General features: G+C 46.2%; 1 protein-coding gene across 1 annotated transcript; it reads right to left on the bottom strand.

The window, feature by feature from the left end:
- LOC121153906 (b(0,+)-type amino acid transporter 1) lies at nucleotides 1-24,336 on the bottom strand. Its single transcript, XM_040976674.1, has 12 exons — nucleotides 24,250-24,336; nucleotides 20,327-20,474; nucleotides 19,846-20,088; nucleotides 19,324-19,449; nucleotides 19,001-19,100; nucleotides 18,091-18,135; nucleotides 17,599-17,722; nucleotides 16,876-16,979; nucleotides 12,479-12,575; nucleotides 11,501-11,650; nucleotides 2,532-2,706; nucleotides 1-65 (listed from the first exon to the last, which is right to left on the bottom strand). Exons 1-12 carry the CDS (start codon nucleotides 24,334-24,336, stop codon nucleotides 1-3), a joined length of 1,464 nt encoding a protein of 487 aa, XP_040832608.1.
- Between the last annotated feature and the right edge of the window lie 2,523 nt (nucleotides 24,337-26,859).

Raw genomic sequence — 26,859 nt, 5'->3', positions numbered from 1 at the left:
TCACTCGGGGTCCTTCTCTGGCGGCACGGCTTCCATGAGCATCTGAAGGTGCATGGTGACTGGCTCTGGAACAGAAGCCAGTGGAAAAGTTAGTTAGAGACAGGCTTCTGGTGGGGAACAGAGACAGTGATCTTAATTTCCAAATTATATGTCTCCGGAATGGCCTGGTTTTGGGATAGCTAATCTGAGAGCTAATCAGGGCCCTCATGCTAATCACACTGGTTCTTTAGATGTAAACTATTTCCTATGAAAGGATTAGGAACCTGCTGAGTATTTTATTGCCACTAAGCTATTTGTATTCTACGAAAAATGAGACCAAATCACACATACATACTTCCACTATACAACCATTATCTGAATTTGCTAAAGTTGTGTTTTTGTTTGTTAAATTTTTTTTTTTTTATTAAAAAGGCAGATTTGCAAAGAGAAGGAGAGACAGAGAAAAATCTTCCATTCCCGGTTTACTCCCCAAGTCCCAAGTGGCCGCAACAGCTGGAGCTGAGCCAATTTGAAGCCAGCTGCCAGGAGTTGCTTCTTGGTCTCCTGGGAGGATGCAGGGTCCTAAGGCTTAGGTGTATTCTCTACTGCTTTCACAGACCATAAGCAGGGAGCTGGATAAGAAGTGGAGCAGCCAGATACAAACCAGTGCCCATATGGGATCCTGGAGTGTGTAAGGTGAGGATTCAACCATTGAGCCATCACGCTGGCCCACAAAGCAACATTTTATCTAAAATATAAGATCGCTCATTGTTTTTCATTACCTAACCCAAATTCTCACCAGTTTTGGGAGGGAGGAGTTTAATATTCTAGACCTAAGAAATGAGATTTTTGTGCCAGAAGCTCAAAGTTAGAGGTTGCCCATTCCTCTAATGTTATGACCAAATCTAAGTTCGTTTCAGAACAAATGGGGAAAATGGCTGCCTTTATTACACCAACATTCTTTCTTTCCCTTGGGCAGGATTGTCCACAACCATGCCCCTTCTCAGTGCAGGGTTCAGATTAGGTGGAGGCACTGATCCAGGGAGGGAAAGAGTGGGGTTTCCTGCAGCTGATTTCTATTGTGCTTGACAGAATCTGCATATGTAACACGGATGTTTAAGAAAGCAGATGCAGTTCAGTCTCTTTGAGCACCTTGCAAAAAAAAAAAAGAAAAAAGAAATGACTCTTTAGAAATAAAAGTGGTGTACCAAAGTACCAAAGCTTTTAAATAATTGTGGGCAAGCATTTTGTGCTGTGGTAAGATGCCATTTGCAGCAGCTGCGTCCTTTATCAGAGTGCTGGGTCTCAGTCCCAGCTACACTTTGCATCCAGCTATCTGTTAATTCACACCCTGACAGAGCAAGTGACGTTTCAGCAATATGAGTCCAGCCTGGAAAATGGCTCAAAAGCTAAATCCTCACCTTGCATCCGCTGAGATCCCATATGGGTGCTGGCTCCTGTCCCGCCTGCTCCACTTCCCATCCAGCTTCCTGCTTGTGGCCTGGTAAAGCAGTAGATGGTTGCCCAAAGCCTTGGGCAGCCTGCACCCATGTGGGAGACTAGGAAAAAGCTCCTGGCTCTTGGAATTGGATTGGCTCAGCTCCAATTGCATCAGCTGGTTCACTCCCCAAGTGCACCACCAGATGGAAGTATTTTCTCTCTGTGTCTCCTCCTCTGTATAAATGTGATTTGCCTTTCCACTAAAAATAATAAAATATTATAACATATATATGTCCATGCTACCCAGATGGGAGACCCACACTGAGTCCTGGATTCCTGGCTTTGAACTAAGCCAACCAGCTGTTATGGGCATTTAGTTTGTAAACCAGGGATTGCAGATCTCTGTCTCTGATCTTCTAATGAAAAGAAAGTGCATAAAAATTGTCTGACAACAGATGCAAATGAGGACTGCTGTGTGGAGCAGAGTGTGATATGCACAGACCAGGCACCTGTCACTCTCTCCCAGTCCAGCCTCTGTCACTGCGTGCTATCTGGAGTGGCACTGAGCTCTCAGCTGCTACGTGTGTTTGCCAGGAAGAACAACATGGGGCTCTGGAGATGGACGGGGATGCTGAAAACATGCAACATGACTGAACTGCACTTGACAGAGGTCAAGATGGCAAGTTTTGCATTTGCATGCATTTTAAGGGACCTGGGGAGTGGGTGTTGAGCCTAGCAGATCAGACGCCCATTGTCCCACGGTGGAGGCTGGGCTCCTCTGCCTCTGGCTCCAGACTCCGGCTTCCTGCTCACCCACACCCCGGGAGGCAGCAGGCAGAGTGTAACTGGGGGTCTGCCACCCATGTGGGAGACCTAGGCCGATCCTAGGCATCTGGAGGTGACCCTCTGTCGCTGTCTCTCAAACACCTTAAAATGCCTTCCCTTCCTGCTTGCTAGACTCGATCATGGGTCCAGGCCTGGCCTTCCTGAAGGGCAGTGTGCTCTGTGAGAGCCCATGCAGAGGGGCCAGGTAGGATCAGGAAGGGCAGCTGAGGGTGTGGGATGCTCTGCCTGCCCGTGCTTCAACAACACAACTGCCCTGTGATACTTACTTGAGATTTTCTGGGCCCATGCAAACTTGTGGTAGACAAAGAAGAAGTAAAAGATGAGGCCGCTCAGGATAAACAACACACAGTAGAGATACTCCCATGCAGGTTCTGTGATGATTGGGGCCAGGACCAGAAACACGGCTATGAGAGTCACCAGGATGGGGATGACGATGGGCACCTGCAAGCCAAACAGTAAGTGGTCAGGCCGTGGCTGCACACACCCGTCCTCCTCCTGGAGCTTTTCACTAAGAAAGCAGCATGGCGGCTACAGTGTCGTGAACGCATGTAACCCTCTCCAATTTCAGTCACCTTGATGGCGTTCTCTCACTCTCACTTCATCTGCTCCACCTTTTCCCTGATGGTGAATTTTTTTAATGTTATTCTCATGCCTCCTTTGTATAAAGGAACTGAGGGATTTGTCTTTTCTGTGGTGTCTAATTCTAGCTCTGTGTGATTGGGTCCCCCTGGTGCCTCTCTCTTCCCTATTCCTTGTACGGCAGTAGCTAGATTTGAAGGCATGAATACTCCACAGTAGAGCAGTCAGTACAAGCACATGATACCTGATTCTCACACTTTGAAATGACTAAGGTTTGGGCTTAAGAGAAGGAAAGCAGTCCAGTCCCACCATTATAAATTACCCCCATTAACTTCATCCTCCTAAACCAAGAGTAAAGTTTTGAATGGTTTTTAGCACCTACCAATCACCACTGTCCTATTATTTCACCACGGGTTGCAAAGGAGTCACCCTTCCAGACGTCATGATCTGAAATTGTGTAATGAAACATTTCTTTGGGCCAAGTGCGATAGTATAGCAGTTCAAGTTCTTGCCTTGAGCACACTGGGATCCCATTTGGGTGCCAGATGTAATCCTAGCGGCCCCACTTCCCATCTAGCTCTCTGCCTGTGGCCTGGAAAAGCAGTCAAGAATGGCCCAAAGCTTTGGAACCCTGCACCTGCAGGGGAGACCTGTAAGAAGCTCCAGGCTCCTGGCTTTGGATTAGTTCAGCTCCAGCCGTTGTGGCCCCTTGGGGAGTGAAACAGTGGATGGAAAACCTCCTCTGTCTCTCCTGCTCTCTGGATATCTGCCTTTTGAATTAAAAAAAAAAAAAAAAACTTAAAAAAAAAAAAGAAACAAAACATTTCTTCAACTACTTGGAGATTCTGTTTTAGAACTTGTGAAGGAAAGACAGGGTAAATGCTTGCTTCTTCATTTTCAGGATGAGTTGGGGCCTTGGGACTTGCAGGGCTGACCCAGATGAGATTCACTGGCCCTTCAGCTCCCTGTCACACTCTGTGTGAAGTCAGCCTGTCCTGTCACTGCTGCTCCCAGGACGCTCTGCTGTGCTCCCAAGGCTTCCTGGCATGACAGGAGGTGGCAGCCCTGGATTCCTCCCTCTCTCCAGTGAACTTTGTTTCCTTTTAGTAGGAAATGGCATTTAAAGATCATTATGTTTTTGCAAGGACAAGGACTAATCTTTCATCAAAAAGGAAAAACTTTTCATGTATCCATACTGATGTTGCCATTTTTATTGTAAGATATTTTTTATGCCAGTTTCTTTTTTTCCTGAACATCTTGTTTCTTAACAGACTTAACATGATTGTTTTATTCTGTAATATATCTAAAAGAAAGTCCAACATACAAGTATTAACACTGCACGTGTGGGAAGTGAGTAGGAACAGCGCTCTACTGCCACCATATTAGGTAAAATGGAGCGCAAATGCCTGGAGTAAACACAGTACCTGCCTGTCAGTGACAAGGGAAGGTGAGGGGCCTCCAGAACCTCACAGCAAGGATTAAGGAGTTTGTCTGTTGGCTGTGTGCTCAGGAGCACAGTCTGGAACACACTCTCGCTGGGTGGCTTCACAGTAGGCAGGGTCTGTGGAGGCACTGAGCAGTGGGTGTGCCCACAAGCAGAGCAACAATGGAGACATGCCTTCCTTGAGAAATAGTCCTGCAGTCTGGAGTCGCAGAACCCACCCTGTAGCATTCCTGCCTGAATTCAGGAAAGGCAAGGGTACCCTAGCATCAAGGAGAGCAGTAACACCAGTTGCCCACAAGGTGGCAGAAGTTGACAAACATTTTGAGAATTAAAAAATATATAGCCTCAGGAGCCAGCTTCCATCTGAAGACAGACCAGAAAGAAATCCTCAAATCCACTCACTAACTTGGTTTCAGCATGTGTATCCATGCCCAGCAACTCCCAGGTTATCAGACAGGCACAGTTGACCCCAGAAACCCCCAACAACACATCAGACACTGTAACTGCAAAGTGACAAGACAACACACAGGCATGGGGAGAAGCAGCAGAAAAAGAAATGACTCAGAAACAGCAGCCTGTGTTTCCCTGAAAATGTTCAAAAGACCACATAAGTCACAGCGTTACAAGATAAAGACAATGATGAACTGCCAGAAAAGGAATACAAAAATTTCATCCTGGAACAATCAGGAACAATGTTGGGAGGAATTCAGGGCATTTAAGAATAACATCACAGGGCCCGGCGCTGTGGCGCAAGTGGTTAAAGGTCCTCGCCTTGCACGCCCGGGATCCCATATGGGCGCCAGTTCTATCCCAGCAGCCCTGCTTCCCTTCCAGCTCCCTGCCCGTGGCCCGGGAAGGCAGTCGAGGACGGCCCAAAGCTTTGGGACCCTGCACCCGCATGGGAGACCCAGAAGAGGCTCCTGGCTTCGGATCGGCATAGTAGGATCGGCATAGTATCGGCCCGTTGCGCTCACTTGGGGAGTGAATCATCGGACGGAAGATCTTCCTCTCTGTCTCTCCTCTCTGTATATCCGCCTTTCCAATAAAAAAATAATAAAAATAAATCTTTTTTTAAAAAAAAAAAAAAGAATAACATCACAGAAATTAAGCAGGTCCAAAATGAAATACTAGCACTAAAGAGCACAACAGAGAACCTGACCAACAAAATGAATGCTGCAGAAGACAGAATATCAGAAACAGAAGACAACCAAAACAAGAACACACAATTAATTAAACAACTGGAAGAAGACCTGAAGAAAGCCAAGAAAACTACACAAGAAATGAATGACACCATATCAGAAAGTCAAATAACAGAATTATAGGACTTCTGGAAGGTGCAGAAAGAGAGACAGGAGTGCAGGATGTATTCAATGAAATTAAAAAGGAGAACTTCCAAAACACAGGGAATATAAGGGCAAGTAAATGTAGAAAGGGCTGAAAACCCCAAACAGATATGACCCAAAAAGACCTTCACCCAGACATACTGTTCTCAAACTCCCCTCAAACTAATACAAGGAAAGAATACTGAAACAAGTAGGAAGAAAACACAAGGCTACATTTAGAGGGAAACCTAACAGAATCACTGCGGATTTCTCAAAAGAAACGCTACAAGCAAGAAGAGACTGGAGTAACATTATTCAGAAAACTGTCAACCAAGAATAACATTCCCAGCAATTATCTCATTTGTATTTGAGAATGAAATTAAATCCTTCCATAGTAAAGAGAAACTAGAATACGTTAATATTAAGCCAGCCTTAGAAACACTCCTCAGAAATGTGCTGGAGTCAGAAAGAAAGGAAGTAAATCATAATGAAAGATGGCAAAGCGGAAAACCTTCTCATTAAAGTCCATAAAAGGAAATAAAATTAAACACAAACACTAACACACACATACACGCTCACACACATGCATAACAGGCCTAAATCACAACCTCCCAATATTAACTCTAAACACAAATGGCCTAAACTCATCAATCAAAAGACAGATTAACAGAATAGATCAAAACACAGGACCTAACCAACCCAGCAATTGCAACCACCAGCTGATTGGGGCAATGGACTGTGCTGGGCACTGTGCTTGCTAGTACATACAAGAATCTGGTCTGGGAACACCTCAGACAAAGTTTCTTAGGGGATCCCCCCATCGAGCTTCTGGACTCAGAACCCTAACCATCAAAAGACAGAGAACAGAACAAGTCTATCATTGCTATATGTTGGCAATGAAAATACTGGGCAAACGGAGACTCTATGATGGACTATGTCAATCAGTGGATTCTCCAATGAGCTCATCGTGCTTAGAGTGGTGAGAGTGGCAGCAATTCAGAACTGTTGAACTATCAAAACCACTTGAGCAAGACCCTTGGAGCATGACCCACATCTGGGACCTGGGATGGGTGGGAGACTGGGTGGGGCTTCTCCCTTAAAATCCCCTTTTACATCAGATATATTAAGGAAACAATACAGAACTGTCTTGCCCATCTTCATGTAGTGCTTGAACCTTTTTACCCTAATTATGTCAAGATTGTCAAAAAATAAACAAATTAATTAATTAATTTTAAAAAACCAGGACCTAATTATCTGTTGCCTACAAAAAACACAGCTAACAAGCAAAGATGCAAAGAAGCTGAAAGTGAAAAGATGGAAAAGGATATTCCACACTAATGTGAAAAAAAAGAGTTGGTATAGCTGTTCTAATTTCAGAGGACATAGACTTCAATATGAGAAATATTAAGAGATAAAGATGGGCACTACAGAATGATAAAGGGAGCCATCCACCAAGAAGAAATAATATTAACAAATGTTTACGCACCAAACATAAGAGCATCCAGCTTCATGAAACAATTATTGATGGACTTAAGGGGAAACACAGATCCCAATACAATACTAGTAGGGGAACTTAAGACCCCATTAATACCATTAAATCAACAAGACAGAAACTCAGCAAAGAAACAACAGAATTCAGACAATAGAACAAATGGACTTGATTGATATATATACAGAGCCTTCCCATCCCACGGACATAAAATGTACATTTTCCTCAGCTGTACATGGCATCTTCTCCAGGACTATCCACATGATAGGACACAAAACAAGTCTCATTAACTTTTAAAAAAATTGAAATCATACCATGCATCTTCTCAGACCACCACAAAGTGAAACCGGAGATCAAGAAATCAAAATACCCCAGGAAATATGTAAACTCTTGGAAGATGAACAACATGCTTCTAAACAAACAAGGTAGGAGAAGAAATTATGGAAGAAATTTAAAAATTTCTTGAAACCAACGAAGAGTCAGACACAGCAATCCAAAACTTTTGGGATAATCACCAAGGCAGGGTTATGAGGTAAATTTAATGCAATTGTTGGTTATGTCAAGAAACAAGAAAGACACCAGACAAATTAGCTAAGCATGCACCTGAAGGAATTAGAAAAACAGCTGCAAAATAACCCCCAAAACAACAGAAAACAAAAATAATCAAAATGAAAATAAACCAAATTGAGATCAAAAGAACAATACACAAAATCAATGAATCAAAGTTGTTTCTTTGAGAAAATAAACAAAATAGACCCCCACACTGACCTGACCAAAAAAAAAAAAAAAAAAAGCTGGAGAAAACAAGAATTAATAGTATCAAAGCTGAAAAGGGGAATATAACAACAGACACCACAGCCATACAGAGAATAACTAGAAATTACTACACACAACTATATGTCTACGAATCAGAAGAACTCCATGGAATGGATAAGTTTCTTGACTCAAACCATTTACCAAAACTTACTCACGAAGCAACAGAAAATCTAAATAAACCTATACCAGAGACAGAGATCAAAGCAGTAATTAAAGTACACTCAACAAAGAAAAATCCAGGCTTGTCTGGTTTCAGTGCTGAATTCTACAAAGGATTTCAAACAGAGCTGACCCCAATTCTCCATGAATTCTTCAAAACAATAGAAGGGGAGGCAATCCTTACCAACTTGTTTTATGAGGCCAACATCACCTTAATACCAAAACCAGGCAGAGAATTACCAGAGAAATAAAACTAAAGACAAATATCCCTGATGGATATCGACACTAAGATCTTCAACAAAATAATAACCAACAGAATATAAAAATACATCAGACATATTATTCACCTGGACCAGGTTGGGTTCATTCCTGGCAATGCAGGGATAGCTTAACATTTAGAAACTGATAAATATGATACACCATATGGAAAAATTGAAGAAGAATCATATGATAGTTTCAATAGATGAAGAAAAAGCCTTTGGTAAAATCCTATACTACCTCATGGTAAAACCACTAAATAAGGTAGGCATAAAAGTATAATCAAAGTAATATATGAAAAACCCAATGCCAGCATCATACTAAATGGAGAAAGATTGGAAGCTTTCTCACTAAGATCTAGAACCAGACAAGAATGTTTGCTACTGCCACTGCTATTTAACATAGTACTGGAAGTATTCGCAAATGCTAGAAGACAAGAAAAGGAAATAAAAGTGATTCAAAATGGAAATGAGGAAGTCAAGCTATCTCTGTGTGCAGATGACATGATTCTACACATAGGAGAACCAAGAGACTCAATAAAGAGACTGCTAGGACTTATATGAGAGTTTGGTAAAGTGGCAGGGTACAAGATAAATGAATAAAAATCAACAGCCATAAGTACACAAACAACTGCAAGGAGGAAAAAGAACTAATTAGCATTGGAACCCTTCAAAATAACTGGGAAGAAGATAAAATACCTGGGAATAAACATAACTAAAGATGTGGAAGCCCTCTACGAGGAAAATTACAAAACATTTAAAAAAAATAGATGACTTCAAAACGTGGAGAAATACACCATGTTCCTGGACCGGCAAAATGAATGTTATCAAAATGTCCATATTACCAAAAATAATATATATATTCAAAGTGATTTCAATCAAAATACTGAAAACATTCATAGAGCTGAAAAACATGATACAAAGGTTCATCTAGAAACACTCACACACACAAAAAAACACAAATAGCCAGAACCATTTTGAGGAAGAACCTACTGGGAGGGGTCACAATGCCAAATCTTTGGACATACTATAGGGTGGCCATTATCAAAACAGCCTGGTGCAGGCACAGAACCAGAGAAGAAGACCAGTGGAATAGAATAGAAGCATCAGAAGGAAATCCACACAAGTGCAGCCATCTAATCTTCAACAAGAAAACAGAAAACAATCCAGGGAAAAAGGAAAGTCTCTTCAATAAATGCTGTTGGGACAATTGGTTAATAACCTGCAGACATAAGAAGCAAGACCCACAGCTTTCACCATACACAAAGATCAAATCTAAATGGAAAAAAGATCTAAACTTACACCCAGAAAACATCAAACTTTTGGAAGAAAAAGAAACACTCTGCAAGATATAGGCAAAGAGACTGACTTCCTAGAAAAATCACCAAAAGCAAAGGAGGTCAAGACCAAAATAAACAAATGGGACTACATTAAGCTAACTAGTTTCTGCATTGCAAAGCAAACAATCAATAAAGTAAAAAAGCAATCAGCAGAATGGGAGAAAATGTTTGCACACTGCAAGGGAGAAAAGGGACTAATTTCCAGAATATACATAGAACTCCAGAACAATCATAACAACAAAACGAACAAACCAGTCAATAAATAGGCAAGGGAAATGGACAGACACTTTACAAAGGAATAAATCCAAATGGCTAACAGGCATACGAAAAAACGCTCAAGTTCCCTGGCAATAATGGAAATTCAAATAAAAACATCACTAAGATACTACTTAACTTCAATAAGAACAGCCCACACACAAAAAGCCACCAACAACACCTGCTGGCAAGGATGCGGGGAAAAAGAAATCCTACTCCACTGCTGGTGGGACTGCAGGCTGGTACAACCACTATGGAAATTAGTGTGGAGAATACTAAAGCAACTGAAAATCCACCTACCACACAACCCAGCAATACCACCTCTAGGAATATATCCAAAAGACCTATTACATGAGAAAGCAACATGCACCCCTATGTTCACAGCAGCACAATCAACAATTGTAAAAATATGGAAGCAACCAAAATGCCCATCAACAGAGGACTAGATAAGCAAACTGGTTCATCTACTCTGTAGAATACTATGCAGCTAATAAAAATGAAATAGGGCCCTGCGTGGTACACTAGCAGCTAAAGTCCTCACCTTGCATGCACAAGGATCCCATGTAGATGCTGGTTTGTGTCCCGGCAGCCCTGCTTCCCATCCAGCTCCCTGCCTGTGGCCTGAGAAAGCAGTTGAGAAGCCCAAAGCCTTGGGACCCTGCACACATGTGGGAAACCTGGAAGAGGCTCCTGGCTCCTGGCTTCAGATTGGTGGAGCACTGGCCATTGCGCCTACTGGGGGAGTGAATCATCAGACAGACGATGTTCCTCTGTCTCTCGTCTTCTCTGTATATCTGACTTTCTAATAAACATAAATAAATATTTTTAAATAAAAATTTAAAAATGAAATATAATTCTTTGTGGCCAAATGGGCCTACTTGGAGACCATTATGCTGGGAGAAATGAGCCAATCCCAAAAGGTCAGATATCATATGTTTGCCTTAATATAATAAAAATTATACCTGTGAATTTTATCTTAATGCACTTCCTATTTGTTTGAACCCCATGTAATACAGATCTTGTGATGTAACTTATTAAGCAACAATTCATAAGGGACCAATTGATTGGGATCACACGAGATTGTTAATGCCCCTTTTGTCATTGTTATTACTACTATCCATGGTAATGAGGATCTAGTTCTCCTTGTACTCCCATTACAGGCACATGGATCACACGCTAGTATTTATTTCTACAGGAGATGTTGGATACTCTTTTACACCACCTTAGTGTCACATTGATACCTTTGTTACACGTTCAATAACACCACAGAGAAGAAGATCCAATTTTTTTTTCTTTTTTTTTTTTCTCTCAACCGTGGAGGACTAAACAAAAGGAGATGTATAATGGTAACATAACATAAATAAGTATGCTCCCCTGGCTGTCCTCAACTGCTTTCCCAGGCCACAAGCAGGAAGCTAGATGGTTCTGGGCAGGGTTGGGCAGGCCCTCAAATGTGGTAATCCCGAGAAGCAGCATGCTGGAAGCAGAAGACACTCCCTGGGCCTGCACTTCATCTCCTCTGACTAAGTCATCATGGGGAAACAGCTGCTCGTGACCTTGGGCACTCTGCTTACCTTGATCGGCCTTTCCAATTCTTTCTTCGTAAACCTCATCACAATGAGTCCTAGAACTGTCATGCCATAAAACAACCATGCAGCAAAACTGAAATAATTGACTAGTGAGTTAATGTCTCCAGGGATGATATAAATGGTTGCTATGATTCCCTGGCAGAAAGAAGAATGAATTTTAGGTTATTAGTGCATAAAACCATTGCCCTTACCACTTCACAGGAGACTGACCACTAGCCTGAGAAAGACTTCCTGTATCCCAACACAGCAGGGGTTAAACTTGACTTGGCTGTGGGGTCTGTTCTCTGCAGCCTGAGACAATGACTCTTATGAGATGTTTGCATGCTTGAGGTTGTGGTTTCTAGCCAGGATAGCCAAGTGAGGATGTGTTTGTGTCAGCTTTGCCTAATGACTGACAAGAACCCTAGGCAGTGTGCTCAGGTGTGACCCTGACCTATGTTTCCTACATGGCCCTGGATTTCCATTTCTCCTCTCTATCTGGTTGTTCTCTTCGTGGTGAACAGTCTGATGGACAGCAGAGGTTCTTGTGGAGGTGGGGAGCAGTCAGAAATGTGAGTGGTCTCAGGGTCCCAGAGTGGTTCCTCGCAGCAAGGACCTCCAGTACAGAGCATCTCCCAGGGCAGGATGTCACAGCACCTTTGTTGTGCCAGATGCATGACTCTTGCATTTAGAATGGCTGCAGTCAGTCACCACCTACTAACTCACACATCCTCTCCTCTCAGCAGGCCAGTGGTCCCTTGTGGAGTTTGTGACATGAACACAGAACAAAGGCACATGTGTGAAGGGAGCAGAGGTATATGGAGGAAGTCAGGCACAGTGAACTGCCTTGGGATTTCTGACATACTTATTTCAAGTCAAGAAATACAGGAACTTGGGCTTAGCAAAGCACATCTATGTAACCATTCTAACTTAAGGGGCCCCCTACCCTTAAGGTGGGTTTTGTCATGGAGAATCCATACTTACATAAAAGATGATGGCAGGGGCTGGAGTCAGGCGCCTGACACTAATGTAAGACAGCACTTTGAGCATGTGGCCTTCCCGGGCAGCCACGTAAATGAGTCTGAAAAACAAGCATCCAACAATGAGAGGCTGCTCCAGCTGTCCCTGAGAGAATCCAGAGTCCCACACAGAGGCCACATCTTCTGGTGGCCAGCTGGGACGAGGACTGCAACTTGGGAACAAGGCCCTGGAAATGCTTGAAGCTTAAACAAGCGTTCTGCAGGGAAAGAGCCTGGAGGGGCCTGGCACAACTGCTCAATAGGTTAATCCTTTTCCTGCAAGCCCAGGTTCCCATATGGCTGTCGGTTTCAGTCCTGGTTGCTCCGCTTCTTAGCCAGCTCCCTGCTTGTGGCCTGGGACAGCCAAGGACAGCCCAGAGCCTTGGGACCCTGCACCCGCAAAGAGGTGAACCAGAACATCCAAAGCTGAGCTGATCTGAAGAACGGGAACCAGGAGCTTCTTCACAGTCTCCCATGTGGATGCAATGGCCCAGGGATTTGAGCCACTCTACACTGCCTTCCCAGGCCAATAAGCAGAGAGCTGGATTGGAAGTAGAGCAACTGGGACTTGAACTGGTACCCATAAGGGATGCCAGAGCTAGAAGATGGAGGATAACCTGTATACTATTGCACTAGCACCAGATGCTGTAGTTCTGGTCCACCTCTTTGCTTATGGCCTGGAAAAGCAGATGAGGATGGCTTGGGTCCTTAGGCCCCTGCATCCACATGGGAAACCTGGAGAAGCTTCTTGGCTCCCAGCTTTTGATCAACTTACCTCCAGCCATTCTGGCAATTTGGGGAGTAAAGCAGTGAGTAGAAGATCTCTCCTTGGGACCAGTGCAATGGTGCAGTGGTTAAGGTCCTCGCCTTGCACGCCTGGGATCCCATATGGGCGCTGGTTCTAATCCCGGCAGCCCCGCTTCCCATCCAACTCCCTGCCTGTGGCCCGGGAAAGCAGTTGATGACAGCCCAAAGCTTTGGGACCCTGCACCCACATGGGATACCCGGAAGAAGCTCCTGGCTTCGGATTGGCTCAGCTCTAGCCGTTGCAGCTGCCTGGGGAGTGAGTCATCGGATGGAAGATCTTCCTCTCTGTCTCTTCTCTCTTTATATCTGCCTTTATTTTTCCAATAAAAATAAAAATAAATCTAAAAAAAAAATCTCTCCTCTGTCTCTCCTTTTCTATATATAACTTTACCATCCAAATAAAAATAAATATTTTTTAAATGGCAGTATGGGGCCAGGTTTAACCCACTGTGTACAAGGCCAGCATCCTATATGGGTGCCAACTTGTATCCCAACTGCTCCATTTTGAGGCCAACTTCCAGCAAAATCCTCTAAGAAAACAGCGGGAAAATGGGCCCAATGCGTGGGCCTCCACTACCCTTGCAGGAGACCAGGATGGAGTTCCTGGTCCTTGGTTTCAGCCTAGATCATCCATGACTATTGTGGTCATTTGGGTACTTCTTCTTCTTATTATTATTACTATTATGATTATTACTATTATCTTAATGGAATCAGGTATGAGTGTCTGACACAGTGGTTAAGACGCTGCTTGGGATGCATACATCCCACATGGAGTGCCTAGGCTAGAATCCTGTCTATGCTTCTGAGTCCAGCTTCCTGTTGTTATGCATCCTCAGAGGAGACAAATGAGGGCTCAAGTACAGGGGTCCCCGCCACCCCACAGGGAACCTGGATTGAGTTCCCGATTCCCAGCCATAGTGTGGCTGAGCCTTGGCTAGGGCAGGATTTGGGGAGAAAACCAGGGGATGGAAGATTGCTGTCTGCCTTTCAAATAAATTATTTTAATGTTAGTAAGAGTTTTGGAATTAGATATAATGATAAGCACATCTGGAAAGCTAAGCAGACCAAGCGAAGTCTGACACATGAGCATGAATCCCAGATTTTACATTACTAAATCTATAAAATGTTTTAATAAGAATAATAACAGCAGAAGACAGCAATGAAACAAAGCATACCAGGTACATATAATGGCATTTCAAACGAGAAAGGGAAAAAAATTGATGATTCACTAAATAGCATTGGGAGAACAGTTAAAAGCACAGAAAAATGAAAGTGGAATTTGTGTTTTATATTAAACTATATCTCACATAGATTGAAGAGTGAAAGTAAAATGCCAGAAACGGCTAGGTACATATTCTTGAAAGAAAGAGAAACATAGAAGGTTGGTATATGTGAGATAGAAGATCCAGAATCCATTAAGGTAACATCACAAATTTGACTCCTTAAAAATGGTATGTCACAGGGACTGGCATGGGGGTACAGCCAGTTGAGTCACCACATGCAATGCACACATTCCTTGATGGGAGAGTTGATTCAAATCCCAGATATTCTACTTCCAATTCAAATTCCTGCTAATGCATCTGATGGTAAATGACAACCCAAGTACTCAGAGCCACCCCTGAGACAGACCTGGACGGTGATTCTGGCTTCTAGCTTTGGCCCAGCCCAGCCTGGATGTTGGGGGCATATGGGGAGTGAACAAGCAGCTAGAAGATACCTGCCCCCTACATTAAAAAAAAAAAAAACTTTAAAAAATTATATACAACATAAATCCATATAACAAAAGCTCTTGGCCCATCTCTATGCTGTACAAGTGTGGGGAACTACCCATTTAAGTTGTAACACATATGTATGCAAACGGAAACACTGAATCTCTGGTTTCTAAGGGAAAAACTTCATGAACTTGGATTGGGCAAAGCTTCTCAGATGTGATCAAAAAGGATGACAAAAAATACATAAAATGGAGTTAGCATTGTGGCATGGTGAGTTGAGCTGCTGCCTATCATGCCAGCATCCCATATCAGAGTGCTGGTTCAAGTCCAGGATGCTCTCCTTCTGAATCCACTCCCTGCTAATCTGCCTGTGAAACCAGCAGATGATGGCCCAGGTAGTTGAACACCTGCCAGCCTGTGAAGATCAGGATAGAGTTTTAGGTTTCTGACTCTCACCTGGCACAGTCCTGATTCTTGCAGCTCTTCCTGCATCATCTGTGTGTGTATGTGTGTGTGCACATGGGAGCATACATGTGACTTTTAGCTATTTTTTAAAAAATCAACTATAAATGACAGGTCACTCCACTGAGATGGAACATAAAAATCAGCGGTTGCCTAAGACTAAAGGGGGAAACAGGGATTACATGATTAGACATGAGGGAGCTTTTGGGCTGATGGAAATGCTGTGGAATTAGACTGTCATGGTGTTTACACAGTTTTATAAATTTGCTAAAACAGCAATTGCATAATTACTAAGGGGAAATTTTATGCATTTATAGCTCAGTAAGGCTATTAAAATTTGATTTTTATATACTCACAATGAGCCATTGTCATTTATAGAAAAATGAAAAAAATAAAACTTCAGGATAAATTACACAAAATATTTATAAGAACTATGCAAAATTTATACCAAAAACTACTCCTAAACCTTCTTGGAAAAAAAATCATAGATGACTCAAGCAAATGATAGACCACACCCACAGGATGGCAGACCCATCCAGCACTTCCAAGATGTGGATAACCCACACCAAAACCCCCAAGGCTTTTTGTAGAAACCAACAGGTAGATTCTAATATCCATACAGATTAAGGAATACTGGTGACCACCTCACCCATCACACACAAGTGAAATTGGATCCTTTGTCTCCTTATCCAGGAGTCAACTACAGATGGAGCAAAGACCTAACTATAAGACCACAGAGAGATAATAGGATTTTACAGGACACTGGTGTGGACAATTCTTTCTTATCTGTGGCACCAAAAGCACAAGAAGCAAATGCAGAAATGGACAAATGCAATGGCATCCAACTGAAGAAAGCCTCTCCTAATAGGAATCAATGGAGTGGAGGGGAAAAAAAAAAGCGCACACGCCATTAGAACAGATTTGCAAATCATAGACAAAAGACTCACCTGAGGGTACAACCCACCCCAGCATGGTTGGAGATATGGTCCATTACTACATGGTCCACCCACTGACACTGAAGGTAACTAACTGTGTGGTCCAGATGGGTATAAAGGCTTTGCAGCTACACCTGCAAGTCAGGTGGTTCTCAAACATAAAAGTACCTGCTTCCAGCAAAGCAAGGTAGGCAGGAGAAATTTGGAGAGCAATTCTCAAATACTCAACTATTCAGCAGTTACATTCCTAGCCTAGTGCGAGAATTTGATGCCCCAGGAAAATCATCAAATTCAGGCCCGATCCCTCCTTTAGCTTAAGGTTTGCCACCAGCACTGTAAGGAAAAGATTTCAGTGATCAGGGATATAGGAGCAGTGTCCTCCAGCGTGAGGTGCATTCTGCTGCCCCCTGCCTACTCTACAGTGAAGGGCTGGGGGGGTTTCTTACCTGCCCGCTGTGAAGCAGGTTCCATTAGCAGCACCAATGGCTGAAAATGCCACAAACACTGGGACAATCCACGAGGCTGGGTAGAGGACGCGGTCCCCGAACGTCTGGGAAGGAAACAACACGGACACTGAAGGCACAACTCTGTCTCTCTGTCTCTCTGTCTCTCTCTGTCTCTCGTCTCTCTCTCTCTCTCTCTCTCTCACACACACACACACACACACACACACAAACACACACACACGTCCTGAGGGCAAAAGAGATACTTGAGTCACACCTCATAAAAACACATTTGTTGCATCTCACATAAATACACACTCACACACACACACGTCATGCGAGGCCCCACTGCCGAATCCCAACACGCCTGCCACGTCCACCACAAGCTCTCACTCCCGGTGACCACCTGGCCACCTCCCCATCCCGGCCTCCCGCTTCCCTCACTGCTCTCTGCACAAGGCCTCAGCCCCAGTGCCCAGCTGCTCTCCGCTCCCTGACCCCAGCAGTACCCCAGCCCTGACCCGCCATCCACACACACCCCACCTCCACCCCTCACGCCCCTCGCCCCTCACACACCACGCCAGCCACGCCACACGCCCTCGGGCTGCAGCTCCCGCGCCCCGCCCAAGGCCATGACGCACTTCCGCCCTCACCCAGAACAGCCCCATGGCGCCTGCGCCTGCGCCCACGCAGCGCCCCTTCCGGCCGCTCAGGCTCCCCACTCACCACGGCCACGGCCTGCGACTGCAGCAGCTCCGTGGGCGTCATGACCGTGAAGTAGGCGATGTTGATGAGGATGTAACTCACGGTCACCAGCGTGATCCCGATGATGATGGCCAGCGGCAGGTTTCTGGGGGCCGGTGGGACACGCGGTTGTCAGCTGGCCATCACATCCTTCCCTCGGCCTCCCCCTCCCGGGCCGCCCTCCTGCGCTGTCCCACGCCAGGGCCCAGAGCCTGGGGCATTTCTCAGGCAGAACGCGCCTCCCTCAGGGACTCGCCAGTTGTGGAAGACAAACCACCCAGAAATCAAGGTCTGGGGTCCTCTACCACCCCCACTCCCTTAGCAGCCACTGCCCTGAGCCCAGGGCCGCCACCTCACAAGGCGAAGGAGACTGAGGGAGGAGACAAGTGGCTCTCCTCCCCACCAGAGACTGAGGGACAATGGCTGCCCGTTCCTTCATCTCCTCTTGAGCTGCTCCCAATGCAGCTCTCCTACCTGAAGGGGTTTCTCAGTTCTTCTGTGATGTAATTGAGCTGATTCCTGCAGAAAGCAAAGAAACATGACTGCCTTTTTCTTTGCTAAGGCGCTTGCATGATGGAGGATTCATCCCCACCACCCTCTTCCTGCCTCAAGATGTAGCATCCACCACAGCAATGCCATCACCATGAGGTCCTCACAGGGGCCAAGTCCTCTGTCCCTGAACCTCCAGAACTACATAAAGCTCTTCTCTTCATACTTACCCAGCTGCAGGCATTTCCTCACAGCAGTGAAAAAACAATGTACTTTATAGAAAAATGACACACACTAGATGTTGGCCTCATTCAAGATGCTTTCCCCTATGGAAAATTCTCCTGAAGGAATTCCAGGGAAAGTTCTGGAAAGCCCCAGAGATAGTGTGGCTCAGGACTCTACCATGATCCACACCAATGGCAGTTTCCAGGTGCTTTGAACAAAATGGAAGATTCTTTGTCTCCAAATGCTTCTCAGAAGGAAACACCAGCCTGATGAGTGGCCAGGATGGCTTCTTAAGGCACATGAACACAATCTCATCAAGAATCTCCAGGGTGAAATACAACTGCCCTTGGATGTTCTTGGTCTTGGCAAGTGAGCAGGCAGCTGTGGCTGCCTCTAAGCCAGCTCCTCTGGAATTAGCCTGGCAAGGATTGTGTCAGGGCCCCTAGGCTGCCTGTCCACAGGACACCACAACCAGGACTGGGGAAGTGCAGATGTCTCTGGAGCTCCATGGCAACAGAAAAATAAGGAGTGGGTGAGTCACATAGGGAAGCCTGAAAGTGACTCTGAGGCCAGCAGAAGTGCGAAGGCAGATGTCTACTTTTGCCATGAGAAGTAAATTTGGTCAAAAGGAGCCCCTGCCTGACTTAGGTCTGAGGAGTGCTAAACTTACCAACCGTCGTAGGCCCAGAGTCCATTGTAGAACGCCAAACTGATGGCTCCCACAGAGATTTTTGCGCCCTCAAAAGACTGCTCAAAATTCCTTGTGTTTCCTGTAATTGAGCCAGAGTGCACAGGGCAGGTGTCAGCTGAGCCCAGCTCAATTTTGCACTCATCTTCACATGAAAGAAGGGACATGTCATGATCCCAGTTACTAAATATGCCCTGATGCTGGGCAACAAGATTCTGCTGCTTTTCTGCCAGACTTCCTTGCATACACACAGGGCAAACTTGCTTGTGTAGTGGACCCTACCCACCCATCCCAATGCTTGTCACCTTGGGCCAGTAGGACGATCCCACTGACAATGATGATGGCCACGATTACCAGCTTGGCTGCTGTGAAGAAGTTCTGCACGTAACTGCCCAGCCGCACACTCAAAGCATTCACTATCGTGATGAGCCCTGGGGAGAGTTGAGAGGGCCTGTGTTTTGTGCTTGTCCTGCTTGGAGCCTCCTTTATGCTGCTTTCCTGCCCTTCATCTCACCACAAGGTTTATTTCCTGTATGATGAGAGTGCAAGATTTTTTTAAGGCATGCAACTGATGATCCTGACCACCCAGCCAGGCTGCCTGGAAAGACAATGTTACCTGCAAACGCCCCAGCCTGCAGCCCCTGAGATGCATGCGGCTACTCAGCATAGAGCACTGGCTACTGCCAGGAGCCAATCCTGCCTATTTTCTGCCCATAATACACCCCCACCCAGACTCCAGCCCCACACTGAACCTCTGTTCATTGGAAGACCCAAGATCAGAGTCTCTGTGTGTCAGGCCTGCCCAGATGCCAGGCATGTGTACTCACAGATGGCTGCAGCAGCCAGGAATTTCACCACAACCTGGGGAGGCTCGCAGCCTGAGTAGAAGGGTGCAGCCACGTACTCAGAGAAGCTGAGGCAGATGATGGCAAAGGACGAAGGCTTCATGACCACCAGACTGGTCCAGGAGAAGAGGTAGGCAGGGATGGGGCCAAAGGCCTCCATCAGGTAGGGATACTCACCCCCTGACTTGGTGATCATCGTGCCAAGCTCTGCAAAGCACAGGGCCCCTGGAACACACAGAGGAAAGGTCTCCAGCCCCCTGGTGAGAAATGTTTGCCTTGGCACATGTAGCCATCCTCCCCCAAGGTATGGGGCCATGCTCATGCTGGTCCACCATGGTCCTCTCCCTCCTGACAACCACATGGTCGGGTCCTGGGTCTTTGAGTCACAGCCTGATTGACCCCTGCCTACACAGGCCCACAGAAAGGAAACCCAGGTGGGGGCACAGGGAGCAGCATCCATTACCCAGTGTTGCAAGAACCCCGCAAGCTGCCCAGAGAATGAGACATGGTCCCACTGCTTCCGTGTTTCTGAGCACAGACTTAGGGGAGATGAAGATCCCAGAGCCGATGATGGTGCCCACAATGATGCAGGTGCCGCTGAACAGGCCCACCTAGAATGCAATGAGGAGGAAGAAAGTCCATTCTGGCACTGGGACCCAATTAAGGGGCAAGGGCCACCCAGATAACTGCAGCTCCAAGGCCCAGCACTGCAATCTACGCTTCTGCAGTGAAAATACCCAGGTGCTTTTCTAGGGTCTCAGCTTAGATAAGTATTACGTCAGGCCAGCAATGTGGTGTTGCATGTACGGCTGCCACCTGCAATGCTGGCATCCCATATTAGTGCCAGTTCAAGCCTGAGATTTTAATGCGCCTTGGAAAACAGCAGAAGATGGCCCTTAGTGTTTGCACTCTGCACTCATTTGGGAAAATCTGATGAAATCCTGTCTCCTAGCTTCTGCCTGGAAGCCATAGTAATGGTGGCAATCATAGCCATGGTGGCAGTCATAGCAGTCATAGCCATGGTGGCAGTCATAGCCATCATGGCAGTCATGGCAGTCATAGCCATCGTGGCAGTCATAGCCATCGTGGCACTCTGGCAATTAAACCAATGAATGGACAACCTATCTTTTGTCTCTTCTCCTTGTCTCTTCCACTCTCTCTGTAACCATACAGAATCCAATACATTTTTAAAGTATAAAAATGTATATTAAAGTATAAAAATATCTTTTAAAATAATGAATTAATCCCCACAAGTGTCCCACACATTTTTGGAAAAAAAATATTCACTTATTTATTTGACAGGCAGAGTGACAGAGATGTTCTATCCATTGGCTCATACCTGAAGAAGCAGCAGTGGGCCTGGCATGATGGCTCAGGAGCTAAATCCTCACCTTGCAAGTATTGGGATCCCATATGGGTGCTGGTTCATGTCCTGGCTACTCCACTTCCCATCCAGCTCCCTGCTTGTGGCCTGAGAAAGCAGTGGAAGACAGCCCAAAGATTTGAGACCTTGTAAACATGTGGGAGACCCAGAGGAGGCTCCTGGCTCCTGGCTTCAGACTGGCTCAGCTCTGTCTATTGTGGCCATTTGGGGAGAGAGTGGAAGAGACAGGGAGGAGAGACAAAGAGAGAGATTGTGAACAAGCAGATGCAAGGTTTTTCTGTCTGTATTTCCTCTCTGTAAATCTGTCTTTCCAGTAGCAATAAATCTTTCCAATGAAAATTTAAAAGCAGCAGCAGTGACCATGTTTACCAGTAGTCTAGAACTCCATCTGGTTCTCCCATGTTGGTGATGTAGCCCAAGCATGTAAGTTATTTTCCATTGCTTTCCCAGTTATATTAGCAGGGAGCTGGATCAGAAGTGGAGCATCTAGGGCCTAGCACAATGGCTTAATTGATTAATCACCCATCCCACCCTGCAAACACTGGGATCCCACATGGGTGCCGATTCGTGTTTCAGCTCCCTACTTGTGGCCTGGGAAAACAGTAGAAGATGGCCCAAAGCCTTAAGATCCTGAAATCATGTGAAGGATCTGGAAGAAGCGCCTTCCTGGCCCTGGCTTTGGATTGGCTCAGCTCTGGCCAGCTTTTGCAGCCATTTGGGAGTGAATCAGCAGATGGAAGATCTTTCTCTCTGTCTTTCTTCTCTGTAGATCTGCCTTTCCAATTAAAGTAAATAATTTTTCCAAAAAGGAAAAAAAAAAAAAAAAGGACAAGAGAATAAGAAGTGGAGCATCTGGGATTTGAACTTGCTGTCAAATGGGATGCCAAGTTGCAAGTAGCGGCACTTTACCACAATGCTAGAGCACCAAAGCCCTGTGAATTGATTACAAGACATCAGCCATCTTCCAGAGGAGAAAATGAGCTAGAAAGGTTAAATTAAGCCTGTAATTATATAGCCAGGCAGGATAGGGCTGGTTTCAAGCTCCTAAAGGAAGCAAAAAGGTAAGTTTAGGGCCTGGCATGGTATCCTAGCAGCTACAGTACTCGCCTTGTATATGCCAGGATGCCATATGGATGCTGGTTCTAATCCCGGAGACCCCGCTTTCCATCCAGCTCCCTGTTTGTGGCCTGGGAAAGCAGTCAAGGACGGCCCAAAGCCTTGGGACCCTGCACCTGTGTGGGAAAACCTGGAAGAAACTCCTAGCTCCTGGCTTCAGATTAGCTCAGCTACAGCAATTGTGGCTACTTGGGGGGTGAGTCAGCGGATGGAAGAGCTTCCTCTCTGTCTCTCCTCCTTTCTGTATATCTGACTTTCCAATAAAAATTTTAAAATAAGTCTTTAAAAAAAAAGGTAAGTTTAGAAGACAGTCTGTGCCAAGAAAAGACCTTCAGATGTGCCTCTTGTTTGGGCAGCATAGAAAATTCTCCATCAAAGCAAGAAGTAAAGTCAAAGCTTGGTCTCCTGGCAAGAGGAATCACATAGTGGCTGAGAAAGGGAGGCCACATAAGGACAGAAACTTCAATTGATAATTTTGCCTAATGCTATTTTGTGGAGCTGGAGCTTGCTGAGAACAAAACCCAGGTCAGGTCTACATTCCTATGAAGTTCAACAGCAGCCAAATAAAGCTGAGGGGTTGGAAATTCAGCACTGGGAGCTGCTTGGCAAGGGGGCAATGCGGGAGCTTTTTGGGCTGACACATTTGACAAAACTCTCTAAATGCTACTACTAATGAGTGCATTTTGCCATATTCAAGTTGTGCACTCATCAAGGGAATAGGCTGACTCAAGTCCTTGCTCTCAGCATCAGGCCCGATGTCCTCAGCCCCAGGCCAACCAGGGAAGATCTCAGCAGGAGGGGAAGACCCTGGCAGTGGACTGGCCACACAGGACTCCTGGAACACCCAAGCAGGGTCCCAGGGAGCATCATCCACTTCCCATCCTCAGCCTTCCTCAGAGGCCAAGGTTTGGCTCCCAGATGTCTACCCAGAAACCTCCCTCCTGCTGAGGCACTGCTGAGTCTGAGTTGCCCAGGTCTGCAGTCACCTTAGAACTGCCCTAGGACAGGGTGGGGATTTGTTCAGCTGTACTCTGCTGGTGGACCTCCATGGGTCCCAGAGGACATCGCTGGAAACAGGTCTGAGATTGGTGGGGAGGGAGGGTGCTGCCCATGTCCCAGGACACCAGACCAACCAGCCCCGCCATCCCCTGCTCAAGCCCCAGGGCCATCCTGCTCCCTGTCCTCTGTCCCTGTCTCCAACACTGCCTGGTGTCCCGCCCACATCCCCAGCTCATCCTACCCTTGAAGCTTTCCCTCAGCTCTGCGTTTGTTTTATGCATGTCCTGGGCCCTCCTCCCCTCATCCTGTGAGCTGGGAGTCTTCCTGTCCCTCCGTGTCTGGCCCCTGATGTTGTCCCACATGGAGACTGACACAGGGTAGAGCCTTGGGTGCCTTTGTGCCACCATCCCAGCCTGAAAGTACCCCTTCCTTCCAGGCCCCCAAACAGCCCCAGGTTCTCGCCAGGCTCTAGCGCAGACTGTGCATCCCTGTCCTGTGTCAGGCTGGCTGTGCTAGCAGACCTCATAATTCCTTGCCTGTCAGACATGCACACCTGAGAGGACTCACATTTAGCCAGGTGTCACAGTGGGGACCCCAACCATCACAAGCTCCCTAAGCCTAATCCTCTGACCAAATAGAGGCCCTCTAGGTGCTTAGCTAGTGTGCACATGAACTAAACATCTGCATGTATGAAGTTCAAAAGGTCATGCTGAGTTCCCAACAAGAAGAAAGAGGATTAGTCACTTAGAGATGTACTGGACAGAGCAAACCACCCACCTCTGGGGACCACTGCAGAACTCAGCCCACTGCTGCACAGTCAGATAACTTCTCCCCCACTCCCCTACTCCCAGCCTGGGAAGGGTCTGCTGGGAACCAGATGTCCTTACCTCTTTTTGGAGACTTGTGGTCTTGGGCTCATCACTCTGGATGGATTTCTCATCCTCTCGGCGTTTTCTGGGGCCAGTCTCCCCCATTTCGTGCTCCTGTCAGCTCCAGAGACTGTAAATGAGGCACAGGCAGGGTCTTGACCCATCCAAGGCAGACCATGTACACATGGCAGCCCCATGGTGCTGTTTCCTGCTTGGCTCCGCCCATGGGGCTGGGGAAGCTGCAGCAATGGACTCCAAACACCACCAGTGTCTTAACTGGTATCCTTGCTGACAATCTGCTCAGCCCCAGACATGAAAATTTCCTGAAAAGATAAGTTTATTTTGGTGCCCCCTTCTCCAGTAACCTATGCCCATGAGGCTCCTGAAAATGCATTCAATGGAAAACAAACCATGCATGGGTGTAAGGATCTTTAAGTTTCCAAACAAATTCATCTGTTAATTCTGTTTTGTCTATGAGGATTTTGAACTGCCCCAGACTGTTCAGGCCCAGGTGAGGATGGAGTAGAAAACCAGCTTCCAGATCTTTCCAGAGCTCCGGGGCTTGTGCTGTCCCTGGGCTGCGCTTGCTCTGGCTCTCAGTCCTCAGCTAGGACGGGCTGGAACATGATGCTTTCTTCAGGTGCCAACTTCAGTGTTTTCCAAAGTACAACTGTCTAGCAGCTTACTGGAATGCCTTACTTAGCAGAAGGCATTCCAAGGAAGGAATTTTTTCCTTACAAATCCTTCTCAAGATTAACGCCCCCCCCCCCATGAAACACACACACACACACACATACACATCATTGATGCAATGGATGAAGAAAGAAAAATCACTTCAAAGCTTAACTAGAAGATGGTTCTGTCAATGAATTCCCTGTCCATGCCCCTGTCTGGACAGCTACAAGCCTTCCCATTTCCTTGCCAGCCTTACCTTCCTTCTTGACCTTGCTGAGTTAGAGGAGCTGTAATTCCAGCTGACCGCCGGATGCCGCAGAACCTGAGGAATGGCCATGGTTTTTGCCTGGGAGTGAAGGAAGTCAGGGGTACAGAGGTCAACTGAGATAATTATTAAACATCTTGTTCCTTAGAAAGTGCTTTACATGAGAATGGTAGGCTAGCCCATCCTTCTCCCCGAGATGGTTTGGCTTTATTTGCTTTTCGAGCCTTTTTTTCTTAAAACTGCACATCCCCTACATTGCCCTAAAAGGATAGCTCTCTCCAAAGGGTAGAAATTTTGCTTTCATTTATGTTTGGCTCTCTTAAAGATAAACTTTGGAACCGGTTCTTTTATTACCATAATGGGCTGTATCCCCACTTCAAGAAGAACTGCTGTGTCTGTAATTTAGCTCTGGATGTTCTCCCAGCTCGGGATCCTCCCAGTGTCCTTGGTTCTGAGTCAGACTGAACAGGCAGAGGATGAACAAGGGCTTCCTGCTCACCATTGCCAGGATGGGCTATGATGCTAACTAGAACCCCAGTGGGCTTCTGCAGGGACGCCTGGGGTTGTTCCACCTCACCTGCATCTCTGCTCTGTGCACTGAGGTCATTCAGACATATCAAAGCCCCATGCAGCCAACAACACACACAAAGGGGACAGACGTTATTACCTGTATGCTCTCGTCTGCCAGACAGGAAAACCAAGGTCTGGAGAGGCAAGAGGCACAAGTCACAGAACTTCAACCCCCAACCTGAGACTGCTGTATTGGGTAGGGCACGAGGTTATGGGTGGAGCCTGGAAGCAACCCCTAAACCCTGCTGGCAGCCAAGGATTATCTCTGGGGAGAAGCTTCTTATCAGCAGAGGCTCAGCTTCAAGTGTGGAAGCCTGCAGGGCACTGTCAATATTATCTTCTGCTCAGAAGCCCAGGTATGATGGGAACAAAGGTCACCAGGTGGAGCTTGAGGGTAGGAGCGCTCTGAGAGGTTGGTCACCTCCACCATAGCCAATGTCCCCAGGAAGAGGATGCCCAAGATAGACCTTCCCCATACCTGCTAGTGGTGGCCCCTGCAGTTATTTCCTGACACCGCAGCACTCTTATCACAACCTCTGGCCCATCTGCACTAGCCAATTGCTATAGAGTGGGCTGAGATTCTAACACACACCAGGTTGCGATGGCTGCACAATCCCGCCCACCAGTCCCAGGGTCTCAGGCTCTGAACCTTTATGTAAAGAGGGACCCTTAATAGCACCCTCTAATACCCACATTACTTGAGGACTTAGACAGGGACCTCGGGAGGGGCTGCAGCAGGCTTCCCAGGGGACTTGAGCATCCTAGGAAAGCAGAGGTACTGGGTTTGCCATAGCTGGGCATGAGGTTCCTTTGTGGAGAAGTCAGAGGTCCCTATCTCTGCTCATTTGGCCCATGGGAGCATCTCCTAAAGCTGTTTCTCACCTCATTCCCACTCCAGCAGAGTATTCAACCAGGCATGTGCTTTTATTTGTTTGTTTGTTTATGGCCAACACTATGGATTTGACTCAGAAATCAAAGATGACTCCCAGTTCTTCCATACCTCAGGGGCACTGTGCTCCCAGGCCTGAAGTTTTGTCTCCCTGTAGTCAGTTCTTTTCCAGTTGACATTCTACTCCATTATTCTACTCCACTATTTCCTGTTCTGCTAAAACTTTTGA

This window comes from Ochotona curzoniae, unplaced genomic scaffold, assembly GCF_017591425.1.
Source record: "Ochotona curzoniae isolate NIBS_2020 unplaced genomic scaffold, NIBS_Ocur_1.0 contig_2699, whole genome shotgun sequence".
Classification (NCBI taxonomy): domain Eukaryota; kingdom Metazoa; phylum Chordata; class Mammalia; order Lagomorpha; family Ochotonidae; genus Ochotona; species Ochotona curzoniae.
Note: the sequence above shows the minus strand (reverse complement) of the source record. Positions and strands in the feature narration are given on the sequence as shown.